This window comes from Protopterus annectens, chromosome 6.part0, assembly GCF_019279795.1.
Source record: "Protopterus annectens isolate FY-2018-M chromosome 6.part0, PAN1.0, whole genome shotgun sequence".
NCBI lineage: Eukaryota > Metazoa > Chordata > Ceratodontiformes > Protopteridae > Protopterus > Protopterus annectens.
In genome coordinates this window covers 817296289-817320420 of record NC_056737.1, presented here as the reverse complement: position 1 = coordinate 817320420, position 24132 = coordinate 817296289, and the positions used below count along the sequence as shown (strand labels likewise).

The 24132-nt window shown below is 46.2% G+C and overlaps 1 protein-coding gene across 1 annotated transcript in view; it reads left to right on the top strand.

The window, feature by feature from the left end:
- HIF1A (hypoxia inducible factor 1 subunit alpha) overlaps positions 1-24132 on the top strand; it is a 1533321-nt gene that overhangs the window by 481096 nt on the left and 1028093 nt on the right. The window contains exon 5 of the mRNA XM_044074492.1: positions 656-768. Within this exon, the coding sequence (XP_043930427.1) occupies positions 656-768 (113 nt within the window). The remainder of the gene's footprint in view (positions 1-655; positions 769-24132) is intronic.

Below are 24132 nucleotides of genomic sequence, written 5' to 3'. Positions count from 1 at the left end.
TTGGGAAATGGAGTTTGTGAAAAAGTCAGAGGCATGGTTTGATGATGATAGTGAAGAATCTGAGTAGGAGCTTACCACTTTGTTACCACAGTAACCTATTTTCAGTGGAAGAAAGGGGCGCAGGAAATGTATGCTGCTGTAGTGTAAACGTGTTGTAGTTAAAATGAAGATGTTTGGTGAAGGGAAGCCATCTCTGCTGCATTGAGTAGCTTCACAGTTAAGCAGACACAATAGACAACTTTACCTTCACCCAAAAGCTTTTTAATAGGCCTGGTGTACTGTCATGATTGCATACCTGTTAGTTTGTGTACTTTCCATTTGTAATTTCTTTGCCATTATGTAGTGTTGTATATCTTGCTTTTTACCTTCTACTGCTTTGCATTGCTGTTTTCCAGAATATTCATTTCTTGCACTAATTCTTTTTTACATTTGTGCCTCTGTATTACTTTTTGTTGATGTACTTAATACCTTAAAAATGGTCTAACTAATGTGTGTTGACTCTTCTAGAGGTGATTATTTGGTTATCTTTTGCTAATGAATATTTATCTGTTAGAAGCACTTACTTGGAGTTATGTTGATTTCTTTCTCTTCTTTCTCCAATGTAAGGCAGAACTTGGTAAAAGCAGTTGCATTAATTTTATAAACTTGCTTCTAGGTCCCGTGAAAAAGGGGAAAGGACAAAGTACAGAGCGTAGTTTTTTCCTCAGAATGAAATGTACCCTGACCAGCAGAGGTCGGACAGTAAACATCAAGTCTGCCACTTGGAAGGTAAGGCTAGGCTCCATATTAAGAAAGTAAGGTGTTAATGTGTGTGTGTGATATATATATATATATATATATATATATATATATATATATATATATTTATTTATTTATATATAAATCGATATAGATACATATAGATATGTCATATGGATCCCTGTCAGATTATCAAACGTTCGGAAATTTGAAATTCATAAGGCCGAGACCGTATCATCAAATGTTTGGAAGTTCGAACGTTATAAAAATAAATATAAAACAAAAACTTTATTTTTAACATTTTTGCAGGGGCAAGCCACCCTGCACCCCCCACACCCCCCCTACTAATGAAATATACCAACTCCGAGATCGCACTATAGTGAAGAAAAGGGTAAATTTCCTAATCCTTGCTGTACTGTGATCTCCATTGAAAACATTCGAACTTCTGAAAATTTGATCATATGGTCTTGGCCTTATGGATTTCGAATTTCCAGACATTCGATAATCTGACTGGGTTCCACATAGTGTGTGTGTGTGTGTATATATATAAATAAAATATTTGTGTGAGTGATATATATGGTTGTATATGTATGTAATATGTATGCATATATGTGTGTGTTGTACACGGTCTTGGCAAGACCCCAGCAGTTCCATTAACCACACTCTGTTTCTTATGGCTGGCTGTGAAGGTCAGACAGATGTGGTAAGAAGGTACATTCCTCTGCCTAAATAGAATTTAAGGAACTCAACTGCTTATGTCACCTTGCACAGGATTCTTTCCTTCATAGTTGCGTCTTTGAATGCTTCAGACTCTTATTGAATCTGTGAACCAAGAGGATTTCTTATTGATGTTTTTTAGGCTGTACTTGTGGCCTGTCGTATTCTCTGCTCTCTTGGAATCGGGATGCTATTTCAAAGGCAGCAGGTTCTAGCATCTGCCTAGACAGAATCTCTTTGCTAATGTCAGTCCTTCCCTGGTATCTGGGAATGGACTAGGTTATTGTTCGCTAGATACTGTCTTTGTGTCTTTGATAGGGAAGTGCTGTTTGGGCAGGATTTGCTGCCTTCTGTGTTTGGAGGAAGGCTTTTCCCACAACAGAGGATAATCTGATAGTCCAATCCTCTGTCACCCAGACACCTTTAGCGTCTTGGGCAGCTCTTTCCTTTCTAGCCTGGGGTCTGAGATAAGTTAATAGTGGTAGCTGTGCTGGTTTGGCTTAATGGAAGAGCCATCAAAGATCAACAGGACTAGAGATGTACTTTGTTGGTACTCACTCTGTGGCTAGCACTGTTCCTTCCTTTTTTTTTTTCTGTCTGGCTTCCTTGCCATGGTTGCTGTTGGAGCAGGCTTAGGCTTAACAGCCCTGTGACAGTATAGGCTTTTCTACTCCTGATGTGGGGATGCCTGTAAAACAAAGAACCAGGTACAGCAGCCACCTTTATCTAGTATCCCCAGGTGTCTTTCTATTGTACTGTTGCAGAATTCCTGGCATAAGGGACTCCTCACCAAGAGCAGCCCGACATCCGCCCAGTATACCAAAGCCGTTTACTACCTAAGGTTTGCTGTACGTTGCAGGTATGCTTCTTGCATATGTAGGGTATAAAAGCGACGACCGGACTTACTATCCTCAGACGTCCAGCCAGTCCGAACGTCATCTTCGATCGTCTCTCTGTTTGCCCGAGTTGCTTGCTTGTATAGCAAGCCGTTCAGGTAAGTGCCTCATTGGGGTTTTCTTTTCTTATTTCTTTGCTGCTTTTTGCTGTGGGGTTTTTACATGTCATCCAGAAAAGGCAAATGCCAGTGTGGAAGACATGTTTCACATAAAGATAGTCACGAGCAGTGCTTGTTTTGCTTAGGGCCAACTCATGTCACAAGACTTGCAGTATTTGTCAGGCTTTTTTACCGAAGACTTTATCTTTTTCTGTCTTGCTATTTACTTGGAAAATCAGTGTCTCAAACTTTTAGAGAAAGACACTGTGGAGGCAATTTCTAGGCCTGATGTTAAGTCTTCGCCAAAAAAACAAGGTTGGACTGTTCCGCTGCAACTCCTACATTGGACGGTTCACTTGAGACTAATGAAACCCCGGAGGTTCGACCAGTTCTACTGTCGGATTCTTTGGCTGGAACCGTTTCAGAGGCTGCCATGGATCTGACAACAGGCACATCCTCTGAGGCATTGCAGACGTCCATTTTGGATGGTCAAGGGGAACCAAGAATTATTATTTCAGAAGGGCCTGTGGAGGTTCCACAAATTCTGGTGAGGGAGAAGATTCTGACGACTGTTGAGTGTAGGTCGATTTCTGGTCCTTCCACATTTCATAAGGTGGGCATCTGTGTAAAAAAGCAAAAAAACAATGCACATTTTTTTCACCCAGGAGCCCTCAAAGTGAGTGGCAGATTTTTACCCATGGCTTATTTATTGCCCTTATGGCTTTGAAGCCTTCTTTGGGTGTCTCTGTCCCTGGCACTCCTTGAGCAGCAGCCCCTCAAAAGAGAGTTGGGGACCAGGATTAATCTGATGAGGTTTCTTCAGATGAGGAATGCTTGGCCTATTCCACCCAGTTCTTTCCCCTGTAGAGTATGCATTTCCTGAAGAGGAATCTATTAGTCTGGAATCTCCTGTTGAGGAGATACTTTTGGGGATACAGTTGCTAAGATGAGGGAGTATTTCATGTGGGATTGCTCCCAAGTTTCTGATGTGCAAAAGAGCTGTTACGAGCTGCTACAAATGGAGTCTCCTTCACCATCTGCTATTCCTCCAGTTTTGCCTGCTTTACAGAATGCTTTCTCTTCAGCACCTCAGGTACAAGATTCTCAGACCCCTGCTCCTAAGACGCCTGACCATTTTTTACAAGGTGCCTGAATATTGTAAATTTCTTTCCAAGTGCCCATCTGCTGACCCCTCGTTGGTTTCTGTCAGCTCAGATAAGCCTTCTAAATTACTACCCACCATTAAACTATTTCCCTCAGATAAGGAAAGCAGGATTGTGAAGAGACTGTGAAAGAATGTCTATACTTATGTAACTGCCTTTCATGCTAGTAATTACCAAACTCGTATGACTACATATGTTTTTTCTCTCCTTTTCCAGGCTACTCATGCTATTTATAACCTTCAAGATTCTCGGACAAAAACCTCAGTTTTGTGTTTGCTAGGAGCTTCCTCTCAGGTAGCTCGCTGTTCTTTCAAGTGCAGTTATGATGCAGCAAAAGCTTCATCTAAGGTTGCTGCTTCAGGATCTCTCTTGAGGAGGTATTCCTGGCTAAGGCTTCAACCCCTGCCAGATGACATAAAAGGTAAGTTGATGGATGTGCTCCCCTGGATAACAATTGTTTGTTTGGTTCTGCTGGAGATGATTTGTTTAAGGCCTTGCAGGAGAAAGGCAAGGAGTTACAGGACTTGAAACATCTTTTGGTTTCACCTTTGCCTAAGTTCCAGAGGAATTATCCTTCCAAACCAGTTTTTGTTCAAAGACATGCCCATCCTCTTTCTAAAAGTAAGAAAACTGGTAGGAGGGCTCCTCCACCTAAGAGTGCTCAGGCTTCTCCTGGTCAGAAGCAGCCCTTTCCTGACAAGCCATGAACCTATCTGACTATCACATTTCTCACAACCTCATTCCTCTTTCCCTTCATTGATGTTCATCGTGTTTCAATGTTGCAGTCATTGCACTTGGGTTATCCTGCTGGCAGGCGACCCGCAGTCGGCCCAAGTTCCAAAGTCTTGGTCCGGCGTTGGTTGCTGTCGCCTCTTCCCTGACGTCAGTGCGCCAGAGGTATAAAAGTTGCAACCGACTCCATTTTCTTCAGTCTTTCTTGCCGCGTGGTGCCCGAAGCAAAAGCAGTTCGCAAGTGCCGGTCGGCTGACTCCTGAGATTTTCAAAATTGAATTTCAAAACCGAAGTCTTCAATAAAGCTAAGTACCCTGTTGGGGAAACTTTTTCTTGCTCCAGACCGATGTTAGTAAAAGTTAATAATTGTATTTCTTGTGGGAAGCAAATACCTCATAAGGACTTTCACTCTTACTGCATTCCTTGCCTAGGCCCTGACCACGACGTTACTAGTTGTCGGTTTTGTGCTAGATTCAATAAACGCACTATTAAATGTCAGTTTGATTTTGCTTTGCATTATTTTGGACGAAGATTTAATTACATAATGCCGTCGGAACAACCGATGACCAGAATGTATAAAAAACGCAAAGACAAAGAAAAAGACATGCATCTGAGGTCCAAAACCGACGACAAAGCCTCTTCTAGGCCAGTCGCCGGTTCGCCTGTTCTCAGTGAGGCTCTTTCCCAGCCCCTGACACCTGCTACCTCAGAGCCACAGGCCATAACCAACAGCCACGTGGAGATACCGAGGCCTGTGGAAACTCAATGTATTGGGCCTACGGAAGCTATACCCTCAGATGGGTCCGGAGCTGTTGAGCAGGCACCAGCTTCTGAGGGTGTTTTCAGACCTTCACAGCTTACAATTAAAGCTACTACAGCAGCAAAGGCAAAGTCAAAAACACCATTAAAGACAAGGAAACAATACAGCATTCTCCAGAACAGTCATCCATGCCAAAGAAACAGATGCTTAAAATGGCCGAAGACCATATAACTTTAATCAGGGGCTCCCATCCCCCTCCTGACAAAAGGCCTAGGCAAGGCACTGATTATGATTCCTCTGATCAGGTTTCCATTTCCTCTGATTCTTCTTCTGACCAGGGCTATTCTCTCCCTCCCTATGAGGACTCTGATGCTGAAGAGTCCATTTCTTCAGCCTCACCGCCTGAGGATTACTCTTTTTGGGGAAACCCTGCACACCATGAGGGAGCATTTCCATTGGGAGAGCCAGGATTACTCAGAATCCAAGAAAAGGCTCAGAGATTTCCTTTTATTGCCTCAGCACAGGCCCCTGGCTAGCCCTCCTGTGCTTGATATTGTAGATGTTTTTTCTGAATCCAGTCTGTCTCCAGATTCTTTACCCCCTGCACCAGTTAAGCCAGACAGGTACTACAGGGTCCCTGACTCTCACAAATTTCTTTACAGAAACCCCGCTGCAGACCCAGAAACAATTTCTCAGGGTCCTAAAGGGGTTAAAGCTTCCACTGCCAAAAATCCTGTCCCCTCAGATAGGGATTCCAGAGCTCTGGACAGATGGGGGGAAAAAGTTTACACTTCTGCTACTTTAGCTGTAAGAGCTTTAAACTGTCAGTTTCACATGCTTAAATATCAACAGTATCTCATGTCAATGTTAAAGCAGAAAATGGTTACAAATATAGAAAGTCCTGACAGTAAAGAAATGCAGGATTTATTGCATGCAGTTGAACAAGTGAGAAAGCATACTCTGCAATGTGGTTTTGATTCATTAGAGGCTTCTTGTAGAGCCGCTGTTACAGGCTCAGTTATTCGAAGACATGCTTGGTTGAAAGAACAAAGTTTACCTGACCATGTTAAAGTAAAATTATTGGATGCTCCACTACAGCATGATTCTTTGATTGGTGTTAAGGCAGAAGAGGTGTTAAAGAAAATGGAGGATAAAGCAAAGTCAATGCAAACTGTGAAAGATTTCGTACAGGTTCAACCACCTAGATTTAGCAGAAACTGGCCTTCAAAAAATTGGTCCTTTCCAGTGGTCAGACAGGCCACAAAGAGACAGATACAGACGCCCAAGAGGTAGATCTCAGCCCCAAGGCTCCTACAGACCTAAACAATGGAGTGCTTCTGCCCCCAAAGGAGGAGAAGACAAATCACAACCTTATAGGAAAAGTACAGTTTTGTACCTACCATAAATGTAGATGTTCGAGTGTAAACACTGCTGCAGTCATTACACTTGGGTTATCCTGCCGTCAGGCGGTCCTGCAGTCGACCAGAGTTCCTAAGTCTTGGTCCGGCGTCGGTTGCTGTCGCCTCCTCCCTGACGTCAGTGCGACAGGGGTATATAAGATGCAGCCGACGCCATTTTCTTCAGTTTTTCTTGCCCCAGATGTCAGGTGCCCCCAAATAGGTAGGCAATACAAATTACCAGTAAAAAATACAAAAGAGAAGCAAACAACCATTTTTAGTTACCAGCAAATACTCCCCGTAGGTATTAAAGGATATATCATCATCTTCTTTTGGCTGTTCCCATTAGGGGTCACCACAGCGGATCATCTGTTTCCATTTCTTCCTGTCCTCTGCATCATGCTCTTTCACACCAACCGCCTGCATGTCCTCTCTCACCACATCCATAAACCTCATCTTAGGCCTTCCTCTTTTCCTCTTACCTGGCAGCTCCATCCTTAGCATCCTTTTCCCAATATACCCAGCATCCCTCCTCAGCACATGTCCAAACCAACGCAATCTTGCCTCTCTTGTTTTGTCTCCAAACTGTCCAACCTGAGCTGACCCTCTAATATACTGATTCCTAATCCTGTCCATCCTAGTCACACCCAGTGCAAATCTTAACATCTTTAACTCTGCCGCATCCAGCTCTGACTCCTGCCTTTTCTACAGTGCTACCGTCTCCAACCCATATAACATAGCTGGTCTCACTACAGTCTTGTAGACCTTCCCTTTCACTCTTATTGGTACCCATCTGTCACAAATCAGTCCTGACACTCTTCTCCACCCTGCCTGTACTCTCTTCTTCACCTCTCTTCCACACTCACTATTACTCTGAACTGTTGATCCCTAGTACTTAAACTCATCCATTTTTACCAACTCTACTCCCTGCATCCTCACCATTCCTCTACCCTCCCTCTCATTTACACACATATATTCTGTTTTAGCCCTGCTGACCGTCATTCCTCTTCTCTCTAAAGCATATATCCACCTCTCCAGGGTCTCCTCAACCTGCTCCCTACTCTCACTACATATCACAATGTCATCTGCAAACATCATAGTCCACGGGGCCTCCTGTCTAATCTCATCTGTCAACCTGTTCATCACCACTGCAAATAAGAAAGGGCTCAAAGCTGATCCTTGATGTAATCCCACCTCCACCTTAAACGTATCTGTCACTCCCACCGCAGTCCTCACCAGTGTCACACTACCCTTGTACATATCCTATACCACTCTTACATACTTCTCTGCCACTCCCGACTTCCTCATACAATACCACAACTCCTCTCTAGGCACCCTGTCATATGCTTTATCTAAGTCCACAAATACACAATGCAGCTCTTTCTGACCTTCTCTGTATTTCTCCAACAACACTCTCAGAGCAAATATTGCATCTGTAGTGCTCTTTCCTGGCATGAAACCATACTGCTGATCACTAATAATCACCTCCCTTCTTAACCTAGCTTCCACTACTCTTTCCCATAACTTCAAGCTGTGACTGATCAGTTTTATCCCTCTGTAGTTACTGCAGCTCTGCACATCACCCTTATTCTTAAAGATAGGTACCAAAACACTTTTTCTCCACTCCTCAGGCATCCTCTGACTTTACAAAATTTCATTAAACAATCTGGTTAAAAATTCCACTGCCATTTCTCCTAAGCACCTCCATGCTTCCACTGGTATGTCATCTGGGCCAACAGCCTTTCCATTTTTCATCTTCTTCATAGCTGTCCTTACGTCCTCCTTGCTAATCTGCTTCACTTCCTGATTCACTATGCCCACATCATTCAACCCTTTCTCTCTCTCATTCTCTTCATTCATCAGCCGTTCAAAGTACTCTTTCCATCTACACAACACACTCTCCTCACTTGCGAGTACGTTTCCCTCACTGTCCTGTATCACCCTTACCTGCTGCACATCTTTCCCAGCTCTGTCTAGCCAATCGGTACAGGTCCTTTTCTCCCTCTTTAGTGTCCAGTCTCTTATACAACTCTCTATATGCCTTAGCCTTAGCCACTTCTCTCTTTGCCATGCGCCTCATCTCCTTATACTCATGTCTACTTTCTTCATCTCTTTGACAATCCCACTTCTTCGCCAGCCTCTTCCTCTGTATACTCTCCTGTGCTTCCTCATTCAACCACCATGTCTCCTTGTCCGCCTTCCTCTGTCCAGATGTCACACCAAGCATCTTCCTAGCAGTCGCCCTTACTAGCTCTGCTGTAGTTACCCAGCTATTCGGTAACTCTTCATTGCCTCCCAGTGCCTGTTTTGACTCTTCCCTGAACTCCACCTCACAATCACCCTTTTTTAACTTCCACCATTTAATCCTTGGCGCTGCTTTCACACTCCTCCTCCTCTTCTTGATCACCAACATCATCCGGCAGACCACCATTCTATGCTGCTTAACTACACTTTCCCCAGTCACCACCTTACAGTCTCTAATCTCCTTCAGACTGGCCCTCCTACATAGCATATAATCCACCTGTGTGCATCTTCCTCCACTCTTGTACGTCACCCTGTGCTCCTCCCTCTTCTTAAAATACGTATTCACCACAGCCATGTCCATCCTTTTCGCAAAATCCACAATCATCTGACCTTCTGCATTCCTCTCCTTAACACCATACCTACCCATCACTTCCTCATCCCCTCTGTTCACTTCACCAACATGCCCATTGAAGTCCACTCCAATCACTAGTCTCTCACCCTTGGGTACACTCACCACCACTTCATCCAACTCACTCCAAAATTTTTCTTTCTCATCCATCACACACCCAACTTGTGGAGCATATGCACTAACAACATTCATCATTACACCATCAATTTCAAGCTTCATAAATATCACTCTATCAGACACTCTCTTCACCTCCAAAACACTCTTGGCATACTGTTCCATTAGGATAACCCCTACCCCATTTCTTCTGCCATCCACACCATGATAGAACAATTTGAACCCACCTCCTATACACTTGGCCTTACTTCCCTTCCATCTGGTCTCTTGCATGCACAATATATCAACCTTCCTTCTCTCCATCATATCAGCTAGCTCTCTCCCTGTACCAGTCATACTGCCAACATTCAAAGTTCCTACCCTCAGTACTACACTCCTAACCTTCCTCCTCTCTTCCTGCCTTCGGGCATGCCTTCCCCCTCCTCTTCTTCTTCTGCCAACAGTAGCCCAATTTCCGCCAGCACCCTGTTGGCTAACAGTACTGGTGGCGGTCATTGTTAACCTGGGCCTCGACCGATCCAGTATGTAATTATGAAAAGTTCTCCGCATCAGTAATTTTTGGCAGAGGTTTTACACCGGATGCCTTTCCTGACACAACCCTCCCCATTTATCCGGGCTTGGGACCAGCACAAAGAAATGCACTGGCTTGTGCATCCCCAGTGGCTGGGTTAATAAAGGATATATGCCCTAGATAAATACCAGAAGGTAAGAGGGGAAGGAGGGAGGGTAACCTGGACTGCAGCAGTGTTTACACTCGGAACATCTACATTTATGGTAGGTACAAAACTGTACTAAGTTCATCGTGTTACACTGCTGCAGTCATTACACTTGGGTGAAATCCCAAAGCTGAGGTAGGGAGGCTGGATCTATAAGGCATTAGGGGTGGCTATAAGGCCCTGCAGTACAGCAGTGGCGAAGCCAGCTCTGGATTTGGAGTATAAAGGCAAGTGGTCATGTTTGGTGAAGGTATGCACAGAACTCCTTGTTGCTGCTTCCAAAATATCCTTGGTAGGTACTCCTCTGAGGTAGCAGTTGAAGTGGCTGTTGCCCTGGTGGAGTGAGATCTAATGCTGCTAGGTACATGTTTCCCATGGTGGGTATAGCAGAAACGTATACAGTGTCCTATCCATTTTGAAATTGTCTGCTTTGAAATGGCTTTTCCCTTTGCTCCTGCAGCGTATGCTACCAATAATTGTTCAGATTTTCTGAAAGCTTTGGTTTTGTCCAAGTAGAAGCGTAACTGTCTGTGAATGTCCAAAGAATGTAGTAGTCTCTCCCCTTTGTTCTGTGGTTTTGGATAAAAAGTTGGCAGGTGCATAGTTTGGTTTAGAGCCACACTTGATACCACCTTTGGCATAAACGTAGGGTTGGTTCTTAAAGACACCCTGTCCTGGTGGAAGATGAGGAAAGGGTTCCACTGCCATTAGTGCCTGTAATTCTGAAACTCTTCGTGCTGATGTTATTGCCAGTAGCAGAGCAGTTTTCCAAGAGATGTATTTTAATTCTGCTGTGTTAGCTGGCTCAAAAGGAGGTAACGTTAATTTTTCCAAAACAAAATTCAGGTCCCAAGTAGGTGTTTGTGCTCTCCGGGGCGGTCTTATGTTTTTAGCCCCTCTGAGGTATTGTTTGAGCAAAGGATTAGAAAAAGTTGGTGGATCAGTGTTGTAATGAGCCGAGATAGCTGAGGCGTGGATCTTGATGGATGAAAAAGAGAGGCCCTTGTCCAGCATCTCAGTTAAGTATTGCAGTATCTGAGGAATGTTTGGGACTAGAGGGTCAAGGCTGTGCACTTGGTTCCAGGCACAGAATCGCCTCCATTTGTCCGAGTATGCTTTCCTGGTGCTAGGCCTTCTGGCCTCCAGAATGACATCCATAACAGCTTTGGAGAGAGGCATTGCTTGCTTGACTAAGGAATTTTCCATGCAGCTAGATTTAAGGTCTTTAGCTGGCTGTGAAGTATCTGATTGTTGTGCCGAGTCAGCAACTGTGGAATTTGTGGTAAAATCCAGGGTGGTTCTTGTGTTAAGTTCTTTAAGCGTGGGTACCAGTGCTGGCGTGGCCAGTCTGGTGCAATCAGGATAATTTTTGGCTCCTCCTGCCTGGCTTTTGAGTACCTTTGGAAGGAGAGGTAAAGGGGGGAAAAGCGTATACTTGTAGTTTTTTCCAGCTGAATGAGAGGGCATCCACTTTCCATGCTTGTGGATTGTAGCTCCTTGTGCAGAATTTCTGTAATTGGCAGTTCTTTGGGGTAGCAAACAGATCTATGTCCGGGCTCCACCATTTTTGTGTTATCATTCTGAATGTTTGTGTGTTCAGTTCCCATTCGTGTGGGTTCATAATGTTTCTGCTTAGGTCGTCTGCCAGTGTGTTTTTCTCTCCTGGCAGGAATTGTGCTTGTAGATGAACTTGGTAGTTTAGAGCTGTGTTCCACAAGGTCATGGCTTGTCTGCAGAGGAGGTAGGAGTGTGTGCCCCCTTGCTTGTTTATGTACCACATAACTTTGGTGTTGTTTGTCTTTAATAGTAATTGTCCTGGATGCAGTAGGTCTTTGAAAGATATAATAGCATTTTGTACAGCTAGCATCTCTTTTTGATTGATGTGGAGATGTCTTTGCTCTGTGGGCCACTCGCCCTGGATACATTTTCCTGCCATGTGTGCTCCCCAGGCGTAATCCGACGCATCTGTTGTCAGTGTCTGCCTGTCTGTGGGTTGAGTGAAAGGCTGTCCCTTGTTGAGGTGACAAGCTTGTGCTCACCATCAAAACTCCTGTTGTAGGCAAGGAATTAGTGGTATAACTGTTTCCAAACTTTGACAGTGTTGAGACCACTCTTTAGGTACCATTGTAGTTTCCTCATATGCAGTCTGACATATGGAATTAGTAGTATGCAAGATGCCATGTAGCCCAAGGCCTGCAGAATTTTTCTTGCAGGGAGTTGGGTCTTTGTTGCCATTAATTGAAAATATTGAGTCAGTTGTCCATGCTTGTCTGGTGTGAGATAAGCCATCTGGGCCGTTGTGTTCAAGCTGGCACCCAGGAATATTATCTGTTGTCAGGGCACTAGTTTTGATTTCTTTTCATTTACTGTGTGCCCCAGGCAACTTAATAACTTTTTTACATTCGCCAAATGCAGGTATGGATAAATTTGAATTCCTTTTTGCCTGCAAAATGCAATTACTGGTGCCAGGCACTTTGTGAAGACCCTGGGCACAGTAGATAAGCCAAAGGGCAGTGCAGAGAATTGATAATACATTGAACCAGCAAGAAATCTGAGGTACCTTCTGCAGTTTTGTCTGATGGGACATGCAGGTATGCCTCTTTGAGGTCCAAAGTCACGAGCCAAGCTTTCTTGCCCAGCATGGGAAGAAGCTGCTGTAGTGTCAACATCTTGAATTTCGGAACATCCGGGTAAGTGTTTAGTGTAGAAAGGTCCAGAATGGGTCTCCAGGCTTTGTCCTTTCTGGAACCAGAAAGAGTCTCGAGTAAAATCCTTGTCCTTGTTCCTGTGGTGGTAACTTTTGAATAGCTCTCATGTCCATGAGTGCTGTAATTTGTTTTTGAGCCTCTGCCGATTGATTTGGTGGCAGATTTGGCATTCCTTTTAGCCTTAGAAAGGTGTGGAAATGGAACCTGTAACCTTGAGATACAGTGTTGAGAACCCATTTGTCTTTGGTGATGCAATGCCAGTTGTGATAGAAAAGTGCCAGTTTTCCTCCTAAGGGGGCTGCCAAGAGAGAGCTGTTTGGCAGCTGTAGTGGAAAGTCATTGAGGCTGTTTTTTTTTTATAAGGTTGAGGCCTGTCTTCCCCTTCTTTTTGGCCTGGTGTGTCCCATTGTCGAGGCCTGTAAGGGCCTTGCGTCTGACCTCTACCTCTTGGACGTCTGTATCTGCCCCTTTGAGGTCTGTCCGTGACTGGAAAGGACCAATTCTTTGTTGGCCAATTTCTGCTAAAACGAGGAGGCTGAACCTGTAAGACATTTTTCACCGTTTGCATAGATTTTGCCTTTTCCTCCATTTTCTTTAATACCTCCTCTGCCTTAACTCCAAACAGCACATCCCGCTGCAAAGGTGCATCCAATAATTTGACCTTAACATGATCTGGTAACGTATGATGTTAAGTTGTCAATCTCGCCTTCATTCTTGCTGGATGGGTTCGGAGCCGAACCTCGGCTCCGACTCGGCCACTTACTAAAGCTCGAGAGCTAATTTTACCGGCTCGAGGCAACCCTATATCCCATGATGCTAGGCGATAACTATGTAGATCTCGTTTGCCGCTTCGCTGACGAGGTGCGTTTTACCGGCTCTTGGTAAGTGTTGGGATTTTCATTACTTCAAAGTCACCTTTGAAACTTAGCCTTCCCACTCCCTTTCTTTGTTTAGTTAGCTAACAGTTATACTACACCCCTTTTCCCGTTAGTGCTAAATTTTTTCCCCCTTTTATCCATTTTAATCCCTCCCCCTACTTTAGGCCTTAGGCCTGCTCCTTTCCTAGTTCCTGACAGGGATTCTCTGCTGTGTCTGTGGTGCGCTTGTGTATCCCTGTTTAACTAGTTTGCTTGGATTGGGTGTGTGTGTGTGTTTTTTTACTTGTGTCTTTTCTTCGACAGTACTATGTCGAAGGACACAAAGGTCTCAGGCTTCAAGAAATGTGATTCGTGCTGTCAGAAGATGTCTCTGACAGACGGTCACACTTCTTGTGTTTACTGCCTGGGACCCCTGCACCTGCAGGACTCTTGTTCTGTGTGCCATGCATTCAGCCCAAGAGTCCTGCAGGAGCGCAGGAACAAATTATATTAAGGGGCTTATTAAAGCCCGAGGGCTCCCCGCCTAAGTCCGTGCCGGGGAAGCCCTCGAAGCCAGCAAAACCGTCGGCTCTGAGTCCTAAGCCTTCGGCTGCTGGCTCATCATCTGTGGCAACATCGGCTCTGGCTGGAGCCGATGCTTCGGTGCCGCAGCTTCCAACTTCGGCTCCACTCGGCACCGATACTGCTGAGCCTTTACTTTCACGGTCGGCTCCGGCTGGAGCCGACGTATCTTTGGCTCCTTCGGCTCCATCCATCTCCAGAAAAAGATCCAGATCTCCATCTCTGGAGTCTATCCATTCGGCTCCAGGGTCGCCCTTGCTCTCGGAGCAGAGCCTTCGGACCCGTTCTTCTCGGTCGTCCAGGCTTTCCGACCATGACCTCGAGAGAGTGATCAGTAGACGGTTAAAGTCTCAGGCACTGGCCCAAATGCTTCATAGCCTGTCTCATCAGTCAGTGGCTATTTCAACTCTACCTACTATTCCTCCTTCGATTCTCCCTCAGAGTTCGGAGCCGGAGCTCCTCGGAGCCGTGACTGTTGTGGCGTCGGAGCCGATACCTCCCCCTTAGGCTCTGTCGTCTTCTGCTCCGATCTCCTCCTTGATACCTTTATTGGAGAGATCCGGGCGCCTGGTCTCTCTCGCCGGCTCCGAGGGGGCGAGTGGCATCGGACCCTTGTCCGACCCCGTTCTGCCTGTCGGAGCGTCGGCGCTGATGAGCTCGGTCCCGACATCGGCTTCGGAGCCGACCCTGTCAGTGCGGCCTGGGGTTCCTACCTCTTCGGAGCGGGAGCCCTCAGGCCTATCTGATAGGGGAGCCTTCAAGGTGATGAGGATTGTACTAGCCCCAGGGCACGGTCAACAGTCAGCTCCATTAGCTCCTCCCACTACAGTGCCTGCTGACGTCTCTTCCCACTCTCTTGCTCCTGGACCCAGAGACCCAATGCCTCAGGTTTTCCCACTGGGAATATCTTCCTCTTCCGAGGCTTCTCCTGACCCTTCAGGTGAACCTCTGTGCAAGAGGACATGTAAGAGGAAGCATGTGGACTCCCCTGAGTCCATTACATCCGATACCGACTTGGATGAGTTGGAAGGATCCCCAAGGTCCCCCTCTGAGGATGTCTCCTTCTCAGACATCCTTGAAATCCTGAAACAGAGGGGGGAACTGGTCTTCCCTTAATCCTTCTGAGGACGAGTCGGTTTACCTGGAGGCGTTTGGTTCTCGACCCTCCACCTCCTGGGTGTCTCCGCCTTTCGACCTCCTTATGGACGTGGTGGCACGGAAGGCGTGGACGGCCCCGGATTCGGTGGAACCCACCCCACGGAGGCCTTCTAAATTTATTACGGCTCCAGCGGATAGGCAATTTCTAACAAAAGGTGTCCCGGTTGATGCCATGGTGGTGGCTGCAGCCACCAAGAAGGAACTAGCCGATCCTTCTGTACCTATCCATCCTCCTAACAAAGATTCTAGGACTATGGATAGGTACGGCAAGCGGATGTTTTCTTCAGCGACCTTTGCCATGCGGTCGCTGAATTACTTGTGTCACTTCACCTGCCTTCAGAGAGATGTTCTCAAAGAGTTGGGTGAAGTTTTACAGGATCAGTCAGCTGCTGGGTCCCAAGAGAAAATCAACTCGCAGCTGGGAACCCTAAACTCCATTGTTAACTCCTCCATGCGGCTCATTTCCTATGCAGCTGATGGAGCGAGTAGGGCTGCAGGCACAGGTGTGGCTTTAAGGCGTCACGCCTGGATGCGGCTTTGTAATTTTGCAGACCCCTTCAAGGCGTCCTTCACTAACTCCCCCTTTGATGGTTCGACGTTGTTCAGCCCTCAAGTGAAAGACACCTTGACCAGATGCGAGCAAGATGGCAAGACTCTTTCTGCCGTAGGAGACAGTTTCTCCACCCGTTCCAGACCATATCCTAAGGGTCAAAAGGGTGGAAAAATGTGGTTCCGCAAATCGCAAGGAGTCACGCCTGATGCAAGAGGTCAGTTTACCCCCAGAGGCAGAGGGGGTAACAACAACAGACGCTGCCCAAGAGGCAGAGGGGGTCCACAGAATCAGGGTAACAGAGAGTCTCTCTCTGACAAACCCTTCCAACATCCCTGAGATGTTGCCCTACTGTCCACCTTCGGAGGCAGTCGGGGGAAGATTATCGCTGTACCCAAAAGCCTGGTTCTCTCTTACTTTAGACAAATGGGTACAGTCAGTTATATCCGAGGGTTACAAAATTCCCTTTATCCAAACCCCAACTCAACAAAAGGGATCCCTTCCAGACATTCCACCCAGTCTAAGGCAACAAGCAGTGCTAGAAATTTCAAAACTACTAGCAAAAAGGGCCATCCAGCTAGTCCCAGCAGACCAAATAGGATCCGGAGTCTACTCAAAGTTTTTTTTGGTACCAAAAAAAAACAGGGGACTGGAGACCAATATTAGATCTCAGCAAACTAAACAAGTTTGTAAAAAAGACAAGATTCCGGATGGTCACGCTACAGTCCATTCTACCCTTTCTGGGCAAGGACAATTGGATGTGCTCTGTGGACCTTCAGGACGCATACTATCACATCAAAATTCACAGGCGCTCCAGGAGGTTTCTCCGATGTCCTTCAAGAATGCAACTGCAGTCAAAACATATGGGGTTGTCCTGCCTCAGGCAGCCCTCGGTCGGCCGGATTCCAAAGTCTGGGTCCGACGTCGGCTGATGTCGCATTTCTCTCCGACGTCAGAGCGGCTGGAGTACATAAGCATCAGCCGACGCCATTTTCTTCAGTCTTTCTTGCCGCGCGGTGCCCGAAGCAGAAGCAGTTCGCAAGTGCCGGTCGGTCAGCTCCTGTATTCTTCGATTCCGAAGTCATCAAAAAAGCTATGTACCCCGTTGGGGACCTTTTCTTGCCTCAGCCGATGTCAGAAATTACTGAAAAAGTTAACAATTGTCTTTCTTGTGGTAAACAAATACCTCATAAGGATTTCCACTCTTACTGTCTTCCTTGTCTTGGTCCAGACCACGACGTCTCGGCCTGTGTAGCCTGTGCTCGCTTCAACAAGCGCACTCTCAGGCGCCGGGCGGAGTTCGCTGAAGATTTTTTCGGCGAAAAATTTGCTTATACAATGCCGTCGGAACTTCCGACATCGCAAACTCCCAAGAAACGAAAAGACCGGGACCGACATCCTCGGCCCGCGTCTACCACCGACTCCACGCCAAAACCTACCGCGAGTGCTCCGGTTCCCCCTGAGACGGTTATTCCACCGCTCCGAACCGTAGACACTGCATTACCGACGACTCCGATTCAGGATATCACTCCGCCAGTTATTGATTTTCCTCCGGATACCGAAACCGAGGAAATGCCCGAGACCATTGCTGTAGATAAGGTCACTCCTGCACGTGGAGCTGCCAGGCCTCCTATGGCCATGTCTATTAAGGCCTACACTAGGGCTAAGGCAGCCAGCAAGACCAAGCATCTTACTGCTAAAGCCTTACCTCAGCCTACTCCAGAGACACAAATCATGACTATGGCTGCTGACTTAATTTCTATGATTAGAGGTTCACAGGCCCATCCTGAGAGAGGATCCCAGCCTCCTTCTGATAAAAGGCCCTGGGTTGAACCCACTGACCCTATTCCTTCAGATGAAGATTCTGAGGACTCTGTCCACTCCGATGGCCAGGAAGAGCTCTTCCAGACCTATGAGGACTTGGATGCAGAGGATTCCATCCCCTCCTGAGGATATTTCTTTTGGGGAAGTTCTGCATACCATGAGGGAACATTGCAAGTGGCAAGGCCAGGAATATTCTGATTCCAGAAAGCCTTGAACTTTCCTTAAAAAGCCCCAGCACAGGCCCTTAGCTATTCCTCCTGTGCTTGATGTTTTGGATGATTTATATTCTGACTCTAGTGTTACCCCTGATTCTCTTCCTCCTGCTCCAGCCAAGCCAGACAGGTATTACAGGGTCCCAGAAACACATTCCCATTTATTCAGGGCCCATACTGCTGATTTGGAAACTATTTCTCAGGGACCTAAAGGTGTTTCAGCTTCCACCTCTAAAAATCCTTTGCCCTCCAACAGGGAAGCAAGGTCATTAGAGAGATGGGGGAAAAAGGTCTACACTTCCACTACTTTATCTATGAGAGCTTTGAATTGCCTTTTTCATATGTTACAATATCAGGATTTCCTGTTAGAAGATTTGCAGAAAACATTGGCCTCTCCTGATCCTTTAGACAGGAAGTCTTTGCAGGAAGCTGTACATAACTCTCAGCAAGTAAGCAATCACTTCCTGCAGTGTGGATATGATGCACTGGAAGCTTCATGTAGGGCAGCTATGACAGGGGCAGTCATTCGTAGACATGCATGGTTAAAAGATCAACCTCTACCAGATCATGTAAAGGTAAAACTTCTGGATGCACCTTTGGAAAAGAACAAGCTTTTTGGTGCTAATGCTAAGGATGTGTTAAAGTCCATCGAGGAAAAAGCAAAATCAGTTCAGACGGTGAAAGATTTCCTCCAGGTTCAACCCCCCAGATTCAGTAGGAATTGGCCTTCAAAAAACTGGTCCTTTCCTAATCCTGAAAAATTTCAAAGGGGTAAAAACATACGTGGCCGAGGAAGAGGGCAATACAGAGGTCCTTACAGGGGACGACAGTGGCAGCCAGCAAACCAAAGAAGTGACACAGGGGTTTCACCTGCCCCACAGCCACAACCTCAATGACTTTCCTCTACTTCCGCCTACCAAGGAACAAATAGAACCTCCCTTGGGCGGAAAATTATCTCTGCTTGCAGACAATTGGCACAGATTGACAAAGGACAAATGGATTTTGGACATTATAGACCGAGGTTACAGGTTCCATTTTCATACCTTACCAAGAAAACAAGGCATACCAAACCTACCACAAAACCAGAGGGCAGTGGCTATCAAGCAAATCTCTCTGCTGGCTCGGATGAAAGCAATAGAAAGAGTTCCACAACAAGAACAAGGCCAGGGGTTTTACTCAAGACTGTTCCTTGTTCCAAGAAAAGAATCTCAATGGAGACCAATACTGGATTTGTCCGCATTAAATACCTTTCTCATAGTACCAAAGTTCAAAATGCTGACTCTACAGCAACTCCTTCCCATGCTGGGCAAGGGGTCTTGGCTGATTACTCTGGACCTCAAGGAGGCATACCTGCATGTCCCTATCAGACACAGCTGCAGAAGATACCTCAGATTTCTTGCAGGGCCAGAGCATTATCAATTCTCAGCATTGCCATTTGGCTTATCTACTGCGCCCAGAGTATTCACAAAATGCCTGGCTTCAGTAATTGCTCATTGCAGGCTCCAGGGGATCCAAATTTACCCGTACCTGGACAACTGCCTCATACAAGCGGACGACAAATTGATGTTGACAAAAAACTTGGACTATGTCATACGATTACTTCAAGCTCTGGGATACACAGTCAACTTCCAAAAGTCAAGACTTCAGCCATCCCAGAAAATAATCTTCTTAGGAGCCAAATTAGACACAGCCTCTCAAATGGCTTACCTAACAGAAGACAAGCAAGAGAAGTTAACTCATTATTTCAAAGGTTTGGCAAAACTGACCCAGATGACTGCAAGGAGATTCCTACAGGCCCTGGGTTATATGGCATCCTGCATTCTCCTGGTTCCATTAGCAAGGCTACACATGAGAAAGCTTCAATGGTACCTAAAAAGCCTATGGTCTCAGCACAGCAACAACTTAGAGACGACCATACCGCTCATTCCATGCCTACAAAAGGAATTCCTATGGTGGGCCTCGGTAAGCCAGGCAAACACAGGTATGTCATTCAAAAAACCACAGATAACACAGACTTTGACCACAGACGCCTCAGACCTTGGATGGGGGGCGCACATGGAAGGCAGGTGTATACAAGGACAATGGTCTCCAAAGGAAGCACATCTGCATATAAACCAAAAGGAAATGCTGGCAGTAATGCATGCCATCGAGGCCTTTCAACACCAACTTCAGCAAGGCCATTTACTGATACGGACAGACCACTGTGATGTGGTATATAAACAAGCAAGGGGGCACCCATTCTTACCCCCTTTGCAGACTGACAATGCATCTTTGGGAAAAATCACTGAGCCTAAACATTCAGTTACAATCCCAGTTTGTTCCAGGCAAGGACAATGTGCTGGCGGACAGCCTAAGCAGGAATTTCACAGATCCACACGAGTGGAGGTTACATCCGAAGATCTTCACACAGCTCACTTCGACATGAGGCAGGCCAGAAGTAGACCTATTTGCCTCTCACCTCAACCATCATCTACAAAAATTCTGCTCAAGGACATACCATCCACAAGCTTGGCAAATAGATGCTCTCTCATTCAACTGGAACTTCCTAAAAATCTATGCATTCCCACCTCTGCCACTGATGACCTCAGTATTACTAAAGATCAAAGCAGAGAGACCCAAGGGGATCCTAATAGCTCCAGACTGGCCAAGACAACACTGGTATCCACTACTACGGAGCATATGTCACACCAAGAAGTGGGCCCTTCCCCAATGGCCTCTACTTTTGACTCAACACAACTTCAAAACAGTGCATCCAAACCTTCAGACACTGCAGCTAACAGCCTGGAATCCCATGAATAATCTCAACCTATCTCTCTCCAAGGAAGTTCAGCGGATATTAACAGAGGCTCGAAGACCATCCACCAGAAAGGTTTACTTAGCAAAATGGAAGAGATTCAGCATTTGGAATACCAGCAAGGGACATGATGCATCATTATTGAACATCCCACTCATCCTGGAATATTTGGCAGATATGCTAAAGAATGGACTCTCATATTCTTCCATAAAGATACATGCATCAGCTATTTCAGCTAGATATAACACTGATCCGCCTGTCTTTTCACATCCTTTGCTAAGGCAATTCCTCATGGGAATCAAGAACATTAAGCCACCAAGAAAGGCTCCAGTGCCAGCCTGGGACCTCAATTTTGTACTAGAAAAACTGATTCTACCTCCATTTAAGCCAGCAGCTTCTGTTGACTTGCAATTTCTCATGGAAGACAGCTTTCCTGTTGGCAATTACCTCAGCAAGAAGGGTTTCAGAACTACAGACCCTAATGGCAATACCACCGTTCATAATTTTCCACAGAGACAGGGTTTCATTAAGGACCAACCCTACTTTTATGCCAAAGGTGGTATCTAGGGTTTCTTTAAATCAAGCAATTCATCTGCCTGCTTTCTTCCCCAATCCTGAGAATAAGGGGGGAAAGACTGTTAACATACATTGGACATTCACAGACAACTTCGATACTACCTGGACAGAGCCAAGACCAGTAGGAAGTCTGAACAACTTTTTGTAGCTTACGCCCCTGCAGTCCAAGGAAAAGCAATTTCAAAACGGACTATTTCAAAATGGATTGGACATTGCATCAGATTCTGTTATTCCTTTCATGGAAAGACTGTTCCAGCCAATGTCAGACCACATTCCACCAGAGCTACAGCCACCTCTACAGCATTCTTAAGAGGGGTGCCTACTAAGGACATTCTAGAAGCTGCTACATGGAGCTCCATGCATACATTCTCCAAACACTACAATCTCCCTCTATACTCCAGATCCAGAGCAGGCTTTGCTTCAGTAGTCCTGCAGGGTTTGATTGCCACTCCATCTTTTTCCTAGAGCATTCCTCCACCCCCAGCTAAGCTATGGTATTCTACCCATATGTTATGACTGCAGTTGCATTCTTGAAGGACATAGTACAGTTTTGTACCTACCATAAATGTAGATGTCCGATAGATATGCAACTGCAGTCCTATTTTCCCTCCCTCCATACCCCTCTATGCCTAGGGTCCACTCCTATCCCTGTTTCTCTTAGCTGGGGATATCTGTTATGGTGTATCTGTTTATTGCTCATTTATTTGTCTGGAATACTGTTTTTGTCTTCCAATTTGATTACAGCCTTCCTTGGAGGGCACCTGGCATCTGGGGCAAGAAACACTGAAGAAAATGGCGTCGGCTGATGCTTATGTACTCCAGCCGCTCTGACGTCGGAGAGAAATGCGACATCAGCCGACGTCGGACCCAGACTTTGTAATCCGGCCGACCGAGGGCTGCCTGAGGCAGGACAACCCCATATGTTATGACTGCAGTTGCATATCTATCGGACATCTACATTTATGGTAGGTACAAAACTGTACTCTTCCGGCTGGGGGCCAGTCACTACCAATTCAGAGCCCTGCCCTTTGGTCTCACTACAGCCCCCAGAGTGTTCACCAAATGTATGGCAGCGGTTACGGCTCACCTGAGGCGTCAAGGATTCCAGGTGTTTCCATATCTAGACGACTGGCTCCTCACCGCCACCACCAGGCATCAACTTCTTCAGTCCAGAGATTACACCATCCACATTTGCAGAGGGCTAGGAATCTCTATAAATTTCGAAAAGTCTGCCTTGTCGCCTTCTCAATCTATTACCTTTATAGGCGCCAACTTGGACACCGTGCAGCTTTCAGCAAAGCTAACAGATCAAAGGATTTTAGATATCCAAAATCATGTCCATGTTCTGCTTCAGAGCGACAGAATTCAGGCCAGGTATGTCCTGAAAGTATTAGGGCTCATGGCGGCCGCCATCACACTTCTTCCTCTTGCCCGATGTTCATCGTGCATACAGCTGCAGTCATAACAGATTGGATGTCCTTCAAGGATGCATCTGCAGTCCTTACAAATGGGTTGTCCTGTCGTCAGGCAGCCCTTCGGTCGGCCGGATTCCAAAGTTTGGGTCTGGCTTCGGCTGGTGTCGCACTTCACCCGACGTCATAGCTGCAGTTCTTCGGGTATAAAGGCATCAGCCGACGCCATTTTCCTCAGTCTTTCTTGCCGTGGCGCCGAAGCAGAAGCTGTTCGCAAGTGCCGGTCGGTCAGATCCAGAGATTACTACTACCGAATACTACTTTGAAGACTTCTAAAAAGCTAAGTACCCCGTTGGGGACTCTTTCTTGCCTCAGCCGATGTCAGAAAAAGTGAATAACTGTTTAACTTGTGGGAAACAAATACCTCATAAAGATTTCCACTCTTACTGCTTACCTTGTTTAGGCCCAGACCACGACGTAGCAGCTTGTCTAGCCTGTGCTTCTTTTAACCGACGGACACTTAGACGTCGGTCGGAGTTTGCTGAACAGTTTTTCGGCTCTGATTTTGCTTATATTATGCCGTCGGATCCTCCGACTACACAAATATCCAAAAAATGCAAAGAAAAGGACTGACACTCGCGGTCCGCGGTTTCGGCCGAAACCGCGGCGGTGCCCGAAGCAGAAGCAGTTCGCAAGTGCCGGTCGGCCAGCTCCTGAGATTAGAGATTAAGAATATTTTTCAACCGAAGACTTCTAGAAAGCTAAGTACCCCATTGGGGAAACTTTTCTTGCCTCAGACCGATGTCAGACAAAGTTAATAATTGCATTTCATGTGGGAAGCAAATACCGCATAAGGATTTCCATTCCCTCTGTATACCTTGCTTAGGCCCAGACCACGACGTCTCGGCCTGTCGTTTTTGTGCTACATTCAACAGACGCACTATTAAGCGTCGGGCGGAGTTCACACATCACTATTTTGGCAAAAAGTTTAATTACAACATGTCGTCGGATACTCCGACTCCAATTTTGAGTAAACGACGTAAAGATAAGGACCGACATATGAGGTCCGCGACTTCTACCGACACCACGCTAAAGCCGACTACATGTGCTCCGGTTCTCAGCGAGGCGCCTACGCAGCCCCTGACTACCGATGACACTTCATTAGCGGTGTCTTCTGTGCCCGAGGTCGCAGGCTCTTCGGCCCACACCCCGACTACAGATACCGAAGTCACTTTTGGCGGGAGTTCAGACAGGCCTACCACCTCTCAAGGTGTCTTCAGGCCTTCTTCTTCTTTTTCCATTAAGGCTTACACTAAATCTAAAGCAGCCATGCATTCTAAAAGACAAGCTCCACAGGGCCCCTCTCAAGGCCCCATGCCTAAAAAGCAGATGCTCAAAATGGCTGAAGATTTGATTACTCTTATCAGGGGTTCTCAACCCCCCCCCCTGGACAAAAGGCCCAGAGTGGAGGAAGA